Source organism: Pantherophis guttatus, chromosome 12, assembly GCF_059756535.1.
Source record: "Pantherophis guttatus breed Tessera chromosome 12, ASM5975653v1, whole genome shotgun sequence".
Taxonomy (NCBI): domain Eukaryota; kingdom Metazoa; phylum Chordata; class Lepidosauria; order Squamata; family Colubridae; genus Pantherophis; species Pantherophis guttatus.
In genome coordinates, this window is record NC_142074.1 from 24,393,217 (window position 1) to 24,409,408 (window position 16,192).

At 44.6% G+C, this 16,192-nt stretch overlaps 1 protein-coding gene across 7 annotated transcripts in view; it reads left to right on the plus strand.

Annotated features, from left to right (window-relative positions):
* The window catches only part of ATP11C (ATPase phospholipid transporting 11C (ATP11C blood group)), a 70,769-nt gene that overhangs the window by 27,138 nt on the left and 27,439 nt on the right, over window positions 1–16,192 (plus strand). For all 7 annotated transcript variants that reach the window (XM_087877510.1, XM_087877509.1, XM_034441602.3 and 4 more), the window contains exons 4-17: window positions 389–469; window positions 1,165–1,272; window positions 2,045–2,173; window positions 4,952–5,055; window positions 5,251–5,301; window positions 6,950–7,014; window positions 7,556–7,637; window positions 8,703–8,853; window positions 8,961–9,158; window positions 10,189–10,329; window positions 12,302–12,459; window positions 14,245–14,316; window positions 14,659–14,732; window positions 15,991–16,094. In XM_087877510.1, coding sequence (XP_087733636.1) covers window positions 389–469; window positions 1,165–1,272; window positions 2,045–2,173; window positions 4,952–5,055; window positions 5,251–5,301; window positions 6,950–7,014; window positions 7,556–7,637; window positions 8,703–8,853; window positions 8,961–9,158; window positions 10,189–10,329; window positions 12,302–12,459; window positions 14,245–14,316; window positions 14,659–14,732; window positions 15,991–16,094 — 1,518 coding nt within the window. The remainder of the gene's footprint in view (window positions 1–388; window positions 470–1,164; window positions 1,273–2,044; window positions 2,174–4,951; window positions 5,056–5,250; window positions 5,302–6,949; window positions 7,015–7,555; window positions 7,638–8,702; window positions 8,854–8,960; window positions 9,159–10,188; window positions 10,330–12,301; window positions 12,460–14,244; window positions 14,317–14,658; window positions 14,733–15,990; window positions 16,095–16,192) is intronic.

The window sequence follows — 16,192 nt, forward strand, 5'->3', positions numbered from 1 at the left end:
AGGGCCGTGCACAGTCCTCCCGAGCAACATTTTCGCTGGCAGAGGCACTTCGCTGTTTCCATGGCGACCCTGTGAGCCAGATCTAAGCACCCCATAGGCCGGATGCGGCCTGCAGGCCTTGAGTTTGACACCTCTGCTCTAGATGATCTGGAACAGGTGCTTCCCAAGATGCCTTCAAGTGGCAGACTCTTCTGCAAGATCACTCTGGAAGACCGTCCCAAATTCCTGATGGTCTTCCAACCACCAAATAAGAACACACTAAAATGCTTGGGAAGGCTCTTTTGACTTTGGATCACCTCTTCCCTTGTTGGCTTCCATCACCTGGCACCCAATTTAGAAGGAGTAGCTGTTGCCTTTAATTCTGTAGCTTTTCTGCATCTCTGCTTAGGTGATCGTGGACACACCAACCAGCCCAGTGACAAGCGGCCTTCCTCTCTTCTTTGTGATTACGATTACAGCTGTTAAACAGGTAATTCTGGCTCCTTATCCCAGCAAACGGAGGACTGTTTCTATCAGGGGGTGGGATTGAAAAATTTCAACAACCAGTTCACTGCCTGGTTGCTGGGTGGGCGTGGCCATGGGGGCATGGCCTACTCAGCCTCCTGCACCACAGCACGGGGTGCATTTTCACCCTCCCCAGACTCTGGAGGCTTTCCTGGAGCCTCTGAGAGGGCGAAAATGGCCTTCTCCTAGCCCCAGAGGCCCTCCAGAGGACAGAAACGGGCCTGTTTCCAGACTTCCGGTACTTCTGATAGACCCGTTTTTCATCCTCCCAGAGCCTCCACGCACGCCCTGCACTTACCTGGCATCCAAAACGGGCCACGTGGAGACTCCTAGGAGGGGCAGGGAGGGGCGGGTGGGTCAGCCAGTCCTTGGAACAACCAGTTCGGCGAACCAGATTAAAATTAACATCCGGCTCGCCCGAACTGGTCCGAACCAGCTGAATCCCACCTCTGGTTCCTATCCACCTCTTCTGAACCCACCTTCTTGATATTCTAAGTTTATCTCGCTACAGCTGGGAGCTCTTGTAGCTAGGGAGAAAGGGATTGGCATCTGGAAGGCCGTTTTTAAAACAAGTGGAGCCCATGTCTTCTGTCCCTTCCGTTCTGGGATTGGATTTTTCCAGCTTTCTGGTCTGTGTATTCCTCCCCCTTGTTTCTTCAGGGATATGAGGACTGGCTGCGGCACCGAGCGGACAAGGAAGTCAACAAAAGTGTAGTCTTTGTGATTGAAAATGGAGAAAGTGTGAAGAAGGAGTGTGACAAGATCAAGGTAACAGGAGTGGGGGACAGGTTTCTCCTCAGTTCTGAAGAATAATACTGTTTTAAGATGCGTGGAAGTCCATACACCCTCAAGTTGCCAAGGTTAAGATAGATAAACAGGCAGATGGACCATTTGGATGGATGGATGGATGGATGGATGGGTGGATGGGTGGATGGGTGGATGGGTGGATGGAAGATAGATAGATAGATAGATAGATAGATAGATAGATAGATAGATAGATAGATGATGGGTGGATGGAAGATAGATAGATGATAGATAGATAGATAGATAGATAGATAGATAGATAGATAGATAGATAGATAGATAGATAGATGATGGGTGGATGGAAGATAGATAGATAGAGATAGAAATAGAAATAGAGAGAGAGATGATGAATGGATAGATGATAGATAGATAGATAGATAGATAGATAGATAGATAGATAGATAGATAGATAGATATGGATGGATGGATGGATGGATGGATGGATGGATGGATGGATGGATGGATATTTTAAGAATTTCATAGAGAGAGAGAGAGGGATGAATGGATGGATGTTTTGAGAATTTCAGAGAGAGAGGGGGGATGGATGGATGGATGGATGATATATAGAGATAGATAGATAGATGATAGATAGATAGATAGATAGATAGATAGATAGATAGATAGATAGATAGATAGATAGATAGATAGATACGGACAGAGAGACAGACTGATTGACAGAGAGACTGATGAACAGACTGTTTTTACAAAAATTACAACTCCCTGTTTCGGCTTTGAGGTTGGCGACATAGTAGAAGTGCCGGCAGATGAAACTTTTCCGTGTGATCTAGTTTTACTGGCCTCAAGTAACAAAGAAGGGACCTGCTACGTCACGACTGCCAGTCTAGATGGAGAATCAAATCACAAGGTAAGAGGACAAGTGAACTTACCCTTGCAGTTTTCTTGGCAAGAGATCTAAATGTGTCTTCTTCTAGAACCCAGAGTTTTTAAACTGGCGCTTTAACTGCTACATCCATCCTTTCCTACACGCAGTTGATTATTCTATCCAGAATGAACACCTGAATAAGCGTCTCTTATGCTGACTTCCAATGAATTTGCTTCCTGCAGGTATCTTAGAAAACAAAACAGATCAAAAAATGCAGAAAATGCTTTTAAAAAAAATAGTGTGTGTGTTTTTTTAAATAAAATAGGCCTTTCCATCACAGGTGTAATTTTAGTTGGGTAGGGCCTTTGGGCTCTACCCTAGCTTGTAATAGAAGTTTCTTTCCTCAAATGCGATTTATCATTTCGCACTTTTCGGGCGAGAGAAATGTGTCTCGTTCCACCGAAAAGGAGGAAAATTTTCAAAATAATGAGCTTGGCAAGAGTTTTGTTTATGAAGATGGATCACCGGCTAGAGGTCTTGCCGACAGAACTGATTTATAACTCCTGAGCAGTTTCTGGAAATAGGATCTCCTACACACATATACACACACACAAACACACAAAAGAGGAACTTTTAAATTCTGTGTTTAGCCTCTTAAAGACGCTTCCTGATAACTGCAGGATGCGAAACCTTCTTCTTTTCCAACATTACTCTGAAATCTCAGAGTAATGTTGACAGTCCTGATCATCTCAGTTAGCAAGGCAATTCAGTTCTGAAATGAGTTGGACTCCCAGATGTAGAGTCAGAATGAAAGATGGTGTAAGCCTCTTGATTTAGCTCGGAGGATCGTCCGTACGAAGTTGAGGCGAGCTTCGAGGGAAGGGATGGTGCCGGTAGACGACATTTTATCGCTTTATGAAGAGAGGAGAGTTTTGCAAAATGGTCGACATGGAGAAGCTCGTCTAAAATGGCCGCTGTGGTGAGGGCAGAGCTGGTCACCAAATAGTCAGAAGCAAAGCGGGAAGTTGTTCCCAGTATACCTGATATCAGCCTTGTGAGATGAACTAATTCCACTTTATTGTAAGGTTGCAGTAACAGAATCTGGCAAATCTGAAGCCCCTCCTCTGTCTTCACAACCCAAGAAAGTAGGAAGGCCTCCTTGTGAGGTGTTTGCCATGCTCCATTACTTCTGCGGGTTCAGCTGCCTCTTATTTGATCATGGTCTACTCTGTGGCTCTTCCCTCTGTCCCCCAAGGTCATTCTCACAAACCACTCAACCCTCCAATCCACCTGGAGGACCTTGGTTTTCTCTTCTGGGCATCCTTCCAAGCAGATCAGTGAGGTCCACCAGAGATACTTAGGAGACAGGTTGAACTTGGAGGCATCACATAAAAGTGATACTAGAAGCTGGGACTTGCTTTCCCCTATCTTTTTCGTAGTTCCTTTGTTCCTGTAAATACCTAAAAGTCGGAGTGGAACTGAGCATCTAATGAACAGCCAAGAAGTTTGACATTAATCACGGAATGGTTTGATTCCCACCATAAAGTTTGTTCACTCATTGCTGCATAAAATTAACGCCTGCATTTCTTGGGTGGATCATTAAAAATCATCTCCTCTGACACACGAACATAAAATACATAATTTCTGAACAGAGTATTGACCGAGTCAAAATTTCATACAGCTTATTTTCTCCATATTTACTGTATTTACTCCAATTTCTGCCAATATTCTACTTTCCCCCTTTTATCTATATTTTTTATAGAATATATAATCGATATTACCATCCGTCCTCACCTCCTTATCTTTACCTATCACAATTTTTTAACCTATTGAAACCCTTTACTTTAAGTACAGTCATTCAAACATTTAATTTTTCACAATTATTTCTTTAGTATCAACTTTTCCCAAAGATGGACCAAATTTTCCCTATCTTACTATACTTTATCCATTATTTTATCCTTTTAAACATATATTTCTTTATATTTGTTTACATCATCTTTATCTAAAAATTAATCATTTTACCATTAACTTTCTTAACACCCTACAAGAATCCAAAGAATAAATAATCGTAATCTTACTGTGGTTGGCAGAAAGCCCAGAAGCAATTTGCAGGAAACGGATAAGAGAACTAAGATCAGGACGCGAAGGAGAGTGAACTAAGTTGTTCCCTGCAAATTGCTTCAGTCGGTGTTCCTCCTTAAATAGGCTAAGGGAGTGGCCAATTAGCCCCAAGCCTTACTCTCGAGGAGACCTCCTCCTGAGGAGCCACTCCTGCCTTTTGGCAGGTCTGCGTGCCCGTGCATCGAGAACAGGCTCCTCCTCTTCTTCCTCTTCACTTAAGGGAGCTTCTGGAGGTTCTGAAGGCCCTGGCTGAATCCCCGCCTCTGGCACCACATCTTCTCCAGCCTCCTCATTGCCCGACTCGAGCGCCAGCTGCACAGGCTGCTGGCGCAGCACCACACCAGCCTCCTCATTGTCAGAATCAGCTACAATCCGCACAGGCCACGTACGGGCCACAACATAATCAAGTTTTTCTTTAGCTTTATATCTTCCTGCACCTCCGTTTCTATCTCTCTCTTTTTTCCTTTTTTAGGTCTTTTTTTTCCCCCCGATTATTAGTCGATGTTAGTTTTTATGTCCACATTTTTGTAAATAAATAACATTCAGTAAAATTGTTATGCAGCTCGAAGTAGCTTATGGGGTGACAAGATAGGAGTGAATCCCATGGTTCGAATTACAGATGTGAAATTCGCAGGAGTTGCTTGGCTGCTGCTGGTTCTTCAGGGTTTTTTTTTGTGTGTGTGTCTTTTGCTTTTCTAGACTCACTATGCCGTGCACGATACAGCCAAGATGAATACAGTCGAAGCCATGAATCGTTTGGTTGCCACTGTTGAATGCGAACAGCCCCAGCCAGATTTGTACAGGTGAAGTTTGACGTGGAGTCTTTCTCATTTTGCGGAGAACCCAACGGCTTGATAGTCTTTTATTTCTTTCCCAAGCCTGCTTCTCCACTCTTCCTCGCTTCCTTCCTTCTAAATTTAAATGGCTGTAACTCCCATACGAAAATGAGCTGTTGACAGTACTCTTATCAACATCCTCCTCTATTCATGTCCCAACAGGTTTGTGGGCAGGATTAACATCTACACGGATGAACCAGAACCATTAGCCAGGTGGGTTCCTTCGCTTGACCGATTGGGATTTAACCTCTTGTAACTTGTAGTGGAGTATGGGAATAATCTTGAAGAAGGTACAGTATGTGTGGCAAAGGGAAGGGAAACAAGGACCTGAATCTGGGAAAACAGGAAGGTGAGGAAGAAACTCAAGAAGGCTTCACCTTGATTCTCTTTGGTATAAGTGCAACATCGTTGGGATTACAATAGTGTGTTATTTTAGCCTATATCCCTAAAGTTCTAAAACAGTGATGGCTAACCTTTTTGCCATCGCATGCCAAAAGTGGGGGGGGAGCATGGGGGGGTCGCATGCGTATGTCCACACCCATAATTCAATGCCTTCCCACACCACGCCCCCCCCCCACATGTGTATGCGACCCTCCCCCGTGCTCCCCTCACTTTTGGCACGCGACAGCAAAAAGGTTACCGGTGGGCCCGGTAGTCCTGTTTTTTGCCCTCCCCAGGCTCCAAAAGCTTTCTTAGAGCCTGGGGAGGGTGAAAATGGCTTCCCCTGCCCCCCTGGAGGTCCTCCAGAGGCCCGAAATGTCCCATTCCCCAACTTCCGGTGGGCCAGGAAGGCCCATTTTTCATCCTTCCCAGGCTCCAGAGGTTTTCTTGGAGCCTCAGGAGGGCAAAAACGACCTTCCCTACCTCCCCGGAGGCCCTCCGAAGGCCAGAAATGGCCTGTTTCCCGACTTCCGGTGGGCCCAGAAGGCCCGAAAATCAGCTGGCCGGCGCTTGAGCTGAGCTAGGCCAACACTCACGTGCCCACAGATATGGCTCTACGTGCCACTTGTGGCACGCGTGCCACAGGTTCCCCATCACAGTTCTAAAAGATATGTTTTCTGATTTGCTCTACATCAAAGGGCTGACACAGCTTCTTTTTAATATCAAGGGTTATCACATTGAGGATGGAGAAATCCAGATTGTCCCTTAGATATCAGCTGTGTGATACAGAAAAATCTAACTTTTGGCTGCCATCTTAGTGGTCATCCAAATTTTTGAAGTCCAACTACAGTAGTCCTGTCATCCCTGCCTCTGACCTCTATTTCTCTCCCCCACTTATTAATTTTACACATTCCCCATCTACTGAGTTGTCATAAATGGACTTCGTAGCTTTGTCATATTCTAAATAGTTGTGGGGTTTTTTTTTCTTCCACCAATGGTTGGCCGTTGGAATTTTCCAGTTGCTTCCCTCTCTTTATTAGTTCATAATATAAAATTCAAAAAAAAAAAGAAAAAGGGAGAAGAAAAAATAGTGGGAAAGTTAAGGGAAGGAGAGGAGAAAGGAAAAGTGTAGGTCAAAGGGAAAAAAGAAAGAAAAGGCATGGATTTCTGACTTCCTTCGGTGCAGTAGAATAATAGCATCAAATCTCAACTTCTTTACTTTTACATAGCAATGTAAACTAGCTATTTCTATAACAACAAACTTATCCAATCTGTAAATTTTCATTTTTTTTTTCTTACACCTCAAGCACAAAATCCAGAAGTGGTTTCCAACTTAAAAGTAATTGTGTGGTGTGTTTTTTTCCGCTGTAATCCAAGCAGTCCGTTTAACCATCTCTGCTAACTCCGCTCATTTTTGCACACATTCATCCAGTTGCTTCTCTTCTTACCAATGTTCTGACCCTCCCTTTTTCGTTTTTAGGCCGTTGGGTCCCGAGAACCTTTTGCTGAAAGGAGCAAAATTGAAAAACACACCAAAGATTTATGGTGAGCAAAGGCTCTTTCCTGCTTCTCTTTCCCATCCATTGGTTTTTTTCTTGTGAGTCGTATCTGGGATTTACTTTGGAGTAGGCATGGAGTAGGCGTGTAAGGGGGACGCGATGGCTCGGTGGCTAAGACGCTGAGGTTGTCGATCAGAAGGTCGGCAGTTCAGCGGTTCGAATCCCTAGTGCCGCGTAACGGGGTGAGCTCCCGTGTCTTGTCCCAGCTTCTGCCAACCTAGAAGTTTGAAAGCATGTAAAAAATGCAAGTAGAAAAATAGGGACCACCTTTGGTGGGAAGGGAAACAGTGTTCTGTATACCTTTGGCATTGAGTCATGCCGGCCACATGACCACGGAGACATCTTCGGATAGCGCTGGCTCTTCGGCTTTGAAACGGAGATGAGCACCGCCCCCTAGAGTCGGGAAGGACTAGCACATATGTACAAGGGGAAGAGTTTCCTTTTTAGACATGTAGAAGACAGATCTGGTGCCTAACCACATTTCTGCTTCTTCTTCATTGTTAAGGAGTTTCTCTCTTGCTTTTCAGGAGTCGCTGTATATACTGGGATGGAAACCAAGATGGCGTTGAACTACCAAGGGAAGACTCAGAAACGCTCTGCGGTTGAAAAGTAAGCTGGAGGGCTTACATCTTCCCCCACTCTTCGTCTTTATAAACATTTGTTTAAAGCAAAACAAAAGAGATGTTTCTTTGGGTCTGGTTTGTGTACAAAACATTGTGGTGTCTTCTATGCTCTCTTCAGACCTTCAGGAGGGGATTAATATTTGCAGATGGGATAGGGACTCAGGCTAAGGGGTCCCGTAATTCCCGAAGTTGGATCCTTTCAACCCAGGGACAATCACAGATTCCCCACCCCTGACCTTCAGAAGCAAATAAGTTCAGCTTAACGGCGAAAGTTCTGAGCTGGGAAAGCCTTTTCAGATAACCAACTGATTAATGAGATCTCATTAATTAGTTGATTTGTTGATGGATCAATTTGTTGATGGATCATATTTCAGGGGTGAAATCCGGCAGGTTTTGACAGGTTCTGCAGAACCGGTAGCGGAAATTTTGAGTAGTTCGGAGAACAGGCAAATACCACCTCTGACTGGCCCCAGAGTTGGGTGGGAATAGAGATTTTGCAGTATCCTTCCCCCAGGAGGGGGGAGGGAATGGAGATTTTGCAGTATCCTTCCCCTGGAGTGGGGTGGGAATGGAGATTCCCCCAGGAGTGGGGAGGGAATGGGGATTTTGCAGTATCCTTCTGGTTTTTCTTCAAAGCTTCTTAGATGAGAAGCGAAATGTCTTCAAAGAAAAGCCAGAAAGTCCATTTGCCTCTTGAAAAAGCACCTTTGGATCGGACCTAGTTATTTTAAAGTTCCTGGGCCATATTCAGCTCTTTGGCTGCATGGATTGCTTTTATTTTGAAGGCAACTGCTGTTTATTTTTCCAATTTATGTATGTACACGCGTGCATGTCTACGAACCTTCATGCCGTGTTGGTTCAGCCCTCCACAACAATCCCAGGTTCTCACGTGGCCCATTGAGGAAATTCATTGCCCATCCCTGGTTTTAGGTTTAACATCTGTCCAGCCAGTGCTTTAACATTGCCAGGAGCAAGTTCTTTCGTCCCGTTGTGCATACTGTTTGTAAAACACACGTTATCGCCCTAACTCTTGGAACATTTGACTTTCCAGGTCGATCAATATATTCCTGTTGTTCTACTTATGCCTTCTGGTGAGCAAAGCTATCATATGCACTACTTTGAAATACGTCTGGCAGAGTGTCCCATATCACGACGAACCCTGGTACAACCCCAAAACCCAAAAAGAGAGAGAAGCCTTCAAGGTAGATCGGTTGGCTTGTGTTGGGTTGACGCTTGTCTACATTCAGATTTGTTCCATGCACGGGTGCCTTGACCCCTCTTCCTCGGTGTGTGTCTGTGTCCTTTTCAGCTGCTAAAGATGTTCACCGATTTCCTGTCCTTCATGGTCCTCTTCAACTTCATTATCCCGGTCTCCATGTATGTCACTGTCGAGATGCAGAAATTTCTAGGCTCCTTCTTCATTACCTGGGACAAAGAGATGTACGATGAAAATATCGAAGAAGGCGCGTTGGTGAACACCTCTGACCTCAACGAAGAACTTGGACAGGTTAGTGATGTCTCCCTGTGCCTTCCACCCTCCAACAGAGGCAAATGTTGGCTGGTCTTGTTCCTCTACAGAAAATGCACGTGGCATCTGTTATTATCAAATAATAGTGAACATAGATTGGGATTGGGCTACTAGAAGACTTCCAAGGTCCCTTCCAATTTTTATTATTCTGTAGATTTCTTGTTACCAACCGAAACTAATCATGGTTCTCAAATCAGATAATGGTGAACGCTACTCTTGCAGGTGGTGTAGGTCCATCTGGTTGAACTCTTCTACCGTAGCTGCTTCTCCATAAAGAAGCTATCTTTGGAGCTTAATAAAGAGACCTTTCTCTTGGTTTTAGTCTCCAGTTTCAATTCCAATTTAAAAACAAGATTTGTGTTGCCCCTCTCCGGAACTTGTCATATCTTGAAACACAATATAAGGTGAAGGTAAAGGTTCCCCTTGCACATATGTGCTAGACATTCCTGACTCTAGAGGGCAGCGCTCATCTCTGTTTCAAAGCCAAAGAGCCAGCGCCGGCATGACTCAATGCCAAAGGCGCACGGAATGCTGTTCCCTTCCCACCAAAGGTGGTCCCTATTTTTCTACTTGCATTTTTTACCTGCTTTCGAACTGCTAGGTTGGCAGAAGCTGGGACAAGTCACGGGAGCTCACCCCGTTAGGCAGAACTAGGGATTCGAACCGCTGAACTGCCGACCTTTCGATCGACAAGCTCAGCATTTTAGCCACTGAGCCAGCACATCCCTTGAAACACAATATATGATACAAACATTTAAAAAGAAGGAAGGGAAGACGGAAGGGGAACTGAAGATGAAACCGCTTAATTTCTTTTTTATTACTTCCCTTCCTTGCGCAAGGGTTACTGCTGACTTTGTTTTATCTTAAATGTCACTATTGGGAAGGTGGGGGAAAACCCACAGACACTGGGACACAAAATTGTGCCTATCTAATCTGTTCTAAAATTGTGCCCCTGTTTTGTTTTCTTTTTTTTTAAAAAAAAGGAAACGGTCTTCTTTTTTCCTTCTAGGTTGAATATGTGTTTTCGGATAAAACGGGGACTTTAACAGAAAACACCATGGAATTCATTGAGTGCAGCATTGACGGCTACCGTTACTGCGACTCCTTTTCACAAGTGGATTCAAAGAAGTCTACAGGAAAAGCAGACAGGGTACAACATTCCCTTTCCACATTTCTAGCATTGGAGGTTGGAGAACAGAAAAGACTTCTGGGCTTCTTTTGATTTCTTTTTTTTTTTTTTTTTTTTTTTAATTTTTATTAATTTAAGAAACCACATAATACATTTATAAATGCAAGTAAAACAATTTACAACAAACATCATCTTTATAACATCTATCTATAATATCTGAATTGTTACAATATCAATATCCTATATTCTTCAATATACAATATTTCTCTCACCTTATATAATGATATTATTTTATTGATATCTCGTGTCTCTTTCTTAAATTTCATTTGATTTAAAACTTTATTTTACTCTATTGATATCTTTTCTTTTATTCAATTTTTCTTTCTTTCTTCTTCTCTTCTTTTTCCACTTCCCTCTAACCATTTATACCATTTTTGCCAGACTAGATAATATTCAGATTCTTCTTTTCCTTGGATCTCCTTGGTAAGTTTATCCATCTCAGCGCATTCCATAATTTTGGATATTAATTTCTCTTGAGTCGGGCTTCTTTTGATTTCTTAGATGCCCCTTTTTGTGGGATTCATAGCTGCATCTGCTTGGCCTACACAGGCCTCTGTTGTGGGCCTGCCAGTGACCAGAAGAGCTGGCAGCAAATTTGGACAGTGAGGAGGTTGGGGAGGAATGTGGGCCAGTCCTGGAGTCTGGGGAGGGCTTGGACGAGGGCTCTGAGTCAGAGGCAGAGAGGGGGCCAAGGCCATCTGGTAGTTCTTTGCTGCCTCCGGAGTCTCCGGAGTCTGACATCAGCGAGGCAGAAGAACAGCGTGAGCCTGTTCCCAGTGTACGCATGTGCAGAACTGCCAGGAGACAGGAACAATTAAGAAAACAGGGTCGACTTGGGAGTAAGGCTTGGAGATGATTGGCCCCTCCCATAAGACATAAAAGAGGAGTGAACGGGACGTGAGCTTTTGCAGGAAGCAATCAGTTCATCTGGTCGGTAAAAGTTCTGGAAAAGCTCTGTTTGACTCTGTGCTAAGTTTGGCCTTGCCCTGCATGTGGCAATTAGTTCTCTGGCAGCATTCCAAGGGAGATAAGGTGGGTGTTTGTAAACACTCCCCTGCAAGACTCTTTGAGAAGCCTTTCAGACTAGGAATGACAATAATTCACAGCTATATGAATTAAGGAGGTTTGCCGGGACTAAGATTGTGCTGTATACTTTCTAAGGAAGCCTAGGTCAGGACACTCTCTAGATCTCTACAAATGTTCAGGAGAACCTCTAGTCAATAAGGAAGCAGAGTGCCTCTTGTGAGGTTGAAGACCCATAGCCCTTGTAAGAAAGGCCCTGATACCTTTGGGTTTATCCCTGCTTGCATTAACCCATTGACCTTGGTGAGGAGAAGGGACAGTCTATCCAGTTAAAATTTAAGTTAAGCTGGTTTAATATTTTACACAGTATGGCAGGGCTAAGAATGTTGATGCCCAACTGTCCAGCTCAGTAGATCCAAGGGTGAAGGCTGTGATCGTGGTGACCCATCTCCCCCAGGTTTGACTTGAGGACAGAAAGATGGGACAGTTGGACAGTTGAAAAGATGGGACAGAAAAGATGGGACAGTTGGAGCAGAACCTTCTTCAGAAGCAGTGGTGGAATTCAATTTCTTTTTACTGCCAGTTCTGTGGGCGTGGCTTGGTGGGCGTGGTGTGGCTTGGTGGGTGTGGCTTGGTGGGCATGGCAGGGGAAGGATACTGCAAAATCTCCATTCCCTCCCCACTCCTGGGGGAAAGATATTGCAAAATCCCCATTCCCTCCCCACTCCTGGAGCCAGCCAGAGGTGGCATTTGCCGGTTCACCAAACTACTCAAAATTTCCGCTACCAGTTCTTCAGAACCTGTCGGAACCTGCTGGATTTCACCCGTGTTCAGAAGCCATCTTGGACTGCAGGACCTGAAAGTCTTCCGGTTTAACGTCGTTTCTTCTCTTTGTTGTCCTCCTTTTTAGAGACAAGAAGAACTGTTCCTTCGAGCGTTGTGTCTCTGCCATACGGTTCAAGTCCAGCAAAAAGACGAAGTCGATGCAGTAACATTGCAGCCCAAAACGAAACGAATCTATGTTGCAGCTTCTCCGGATGAAGTGGCTTTGCTACAGGGGGCTCAAAAGTAAGGCCATTCCCCCCCCCCCCACACACACACTATTATTTTTCCCCTCCCTCCCAATTTCATGCAGACACTGAATGGCCAATTCCATCTTCAGAGGCTGAGAATTTTGATATATTGCACGATTGACTCACCGGGACATCTGCTCCCGTAACCCCCCCCCCCAGCCTACACACCATTCTTGATTTACGACCATAATTGAGCCCAGAACTATAGACGTATGTCAACATGGTCATTAAGTGAGTATCACACGACCACGCCCAGCTTTGCATATATTTTTTTTGTGGCAGTCGTTTCAGAGAATATCACGGTGGTTACACAAATTTGGTTGTTAAATGAATCCATTATATCCAATGGGTGTTTTTTGTGCCAGGAACAAAATTCAAACGGACCGCGATAAAGACGGATTTGGGTTTGATTCAAGAACTTTCTGTACAAATCTCAGTGCAAAACTTATGCAGAGCAATTCTGAACTGCCATTAACATCTGCCAGGGTGATAGGTTTCCTAAGAGAAGTGCAAGTGTAAGTCTGGCACTCAACACTGATTGTGCTTTCGGTGTGAAAAATTAGAATTATGCCTCATTTTGAAGTGGTTTCTAATGTAGGGAAGGCAGACTCTCCTTTTTTTTGACTTCTGAAATTAAAATGCAAGGACCCTCGACTTATGAACACAGTGGGGAGCAGAACTTCAGTCGCTAAGCGAGGGGGGGTTGTTAAGTGAGTCGTGCCGGATTTTACAACCCTTTTCTGCTACGGTGGTTAAGCGAATCGCACCGTCGTTAAGCAAATCTGGCTTTCCCCCCTTTGACTTTTGCTTGCGGGAAGCCAGCTGGGAAAGTCCGAAACTCAGGTGAGCCTAGAACAGTGATGGATAACCTTTTTGCTGTCGCGTGCCAAAAGCAGGGGGAGCGCAGGGGGTCACATGCCCACGTGCCCACACCCATAATTCTATGCCCCTCCACGCATGTACACGCAACCCCCTCTGCACTCCCCCTGCTTTTGGCACGCGAAAAAGGTTACCGGTGGGCCCAGTAGGCCCGTTTTTCACCCTCCCCAGGCACCAGAAGCTTTCTTGGAGCCTGGGGAGGGCGAAAACAGCCTTCCCCACCCACCCAACCCAGAGGCCAGAAACGGCTCATTTCCCGACTTCCGGTGGGCCCAGAAGGCCCGAAAACCAGCTGGCCAGCGCGCACATGTGCGTTGGACCTGAGCTAGGGCAACACTCGTGTACCCACAGATATGGCTCCACGTGCCACCGGTTCGCCATCACGGCCATAGAACACGAAACTTTCAGAAGTACTGGCCAGTTGCCAAGCCTCCCCAAATTTTGATCAGGTGACTACGGGAACTTCGGGATAGTTTTAAGTGCAGGGACCAGTTTTGTAAGTCGCTCTTTTGAGCACCGTTGCAAGTTTGAACGGTCGCTGAATAAGTCGAGGACTCGTGAAAATAGGATGTGAAAACTTGAACTGATCCAGCGAAAGGAAAAAGAGCCGAAGGTTTTGTAAACTTGAATTCCATGCTCGTTGCGATGTTCCCGGCCTCCTCCGCTCCATAGCCCATGAACAACCCTACCCGAAAATCGCCTTTCTGGTCAACCTCCCTCTTCCGCGATCTTTATTTTACTTTGTTTTATTTATTTAATCCGCTGGGGGGTTTTTTTGTTTTTTTTTGGTACCTAAAGGCTGTGCCTGCATGATGCATGTACGTGTGTGCATGTGTGACTGTGTGTGCGTTGGTTTTTTTTTTTTTTTCAACGCCATTCTGTCCTTTTTGTTCATTGACAGGTATGGTTTCACTTTTCTAGGACAAGAAAATAACTTCATGACGGTAGAGAATTCCCAAAAGCAAATTGAGAGGTAGGTGCGTTTGCAAGTTAGCCTCCTCCAAGGAAGCCACCTCTGATGCCTAAATAGCTTTTTAATATGGTTTCCAAGGAATGTTTCTGCAATTCTGTTCTGCAAGTAATCTTGCTTGTATTTACACATACCTTTATGTTTTGAATTATTCCAGTTATGTCTGTGTTTTGTATTTATGATTTAGCATAAATCATAAATGGGCTTCGCTGGAACTTAACGTGCGGTCCTGATTTTCTTCACGCCTGGCATTTTCCTTGTTTGAGTTTGATGAGGTTAGAATTCCTATCAGTTCCTCACCACTAAATATTCCTTCTCTTTCTTCCCTTAAAAAAAAAACCCAAGATATGAACTTCTGAATGTCCTTGATTTTGACTGTGTCCGTCGTCGGATGAGCGTTATCGTGAAGATGCCAGATGGTGAGTAGAAACCTGGGATATCCTTTGATATAGGAGGAAGAGTGTGAACTAAGCCATGTTATCTTTCCGGGAGAAATGTTCATAGGGATAAATATTTGAAGAATGGTTGCAGGATTTGAGTATGGAGAAGGATGCAGTGGCTCAAAGGGACACAGTGGCTCAGTGGGTAAGACACTGAGCTTGTTGATCGAAAGGTCGGCAGTTCAGCGGTTCGAATCCCTAGTGCCGTGTAACGGGATGAGCTCCCGTTACTTGTCCCAGCTTCTGCCAACCTAGCAGTTCAAAAGCATACAAATGTTTTACTTTGGCTGTTCACCATCCTGAGTCCAAAAGGAGAAGGGCGGTATAGAAATCTGATAAAATAAAATAAATAAATAAAATAAATAAATATTAAAAAATGCAAGTAGAAAAATAGGGACCACCTTTGGTGGGAAGGTAACAGCGTTCCATGTGCCTTTGGCATTGAGTCATGCCGGCCACATGACCATGGAGATGTCTTTGGACAGCGCTGGCTCTTCGGCTTTGTAATGGAGATGAGCACCGCCCCGTAGAGTCAGGAACGACTAGCACATACAGTATGTGCAAGGGGAACCTTTACTTTATTTAGTGTGAAGAAGAGAAGGATTAGGGGTGACATGATATTCCAGTATTTGAGGGGCTGCCACAAAGAAAAGGGGAAGGGGTCAACCTCTTTTCCAACACACCAGAGGTTAGGCCAAGAAACAATGGATGGGAACTAATCAAGGAGAGAACCAACCTGGAATTAATTAAGGAGAAATTTCCCGGCGGTGAGAATAATTAATTGGAAGAACGACTTGCCTTCAGAAGTCGTAGATGCTCCATCACTGGAGGTTTTAAAGAAGAGATTGGACACCCACTTGTCTGAAATGGTGTAAGGTCTTCTGCTGGAACACAGGGTTGGATCTCCAAGGTCCCTTCCAGCTCTATTCTGAATTTGAATTTTGGATGTAAGCAAGGGGGCAAAGGGTTTTTTTTTAATGACCCCATCAGCCATAACTATTTGTTTAATCAACTCTTCAACACCGAGACACTTAGAATATCTCCAACTTTGACATCAGCAGAATATCTCCAACCTTGATAGGGTCCAATGCTCTAATTCAGGGGTCTCCAGATTTGCCAGCTTTAAGACATGTGGACTTCTCTGGGCTCCTCTGTTTTCCTCAGAGGAACATGAGGGTGTGGACGTATCCCTTGTGCCTTAACTTACATCAAAATGTTCTGTTTCCCTGTCTTTCAGGAAGGATATACCTGTTTTGCAAAGGAGCAGATTCTTCAATTTTCCCAAGGGTCCCTGAGGCTGAATCACAAAGGACAAAAGCCCATGTGGAACAGAATGCAGTGGTATGTCCTTGAGACCTGCTGGGGTTGTAGACGTTCAGGATTCCATCATCTTCAATTTAAACCCCAAGGAAAGAAATTGGTGGAGCCCTTCTCCTTCT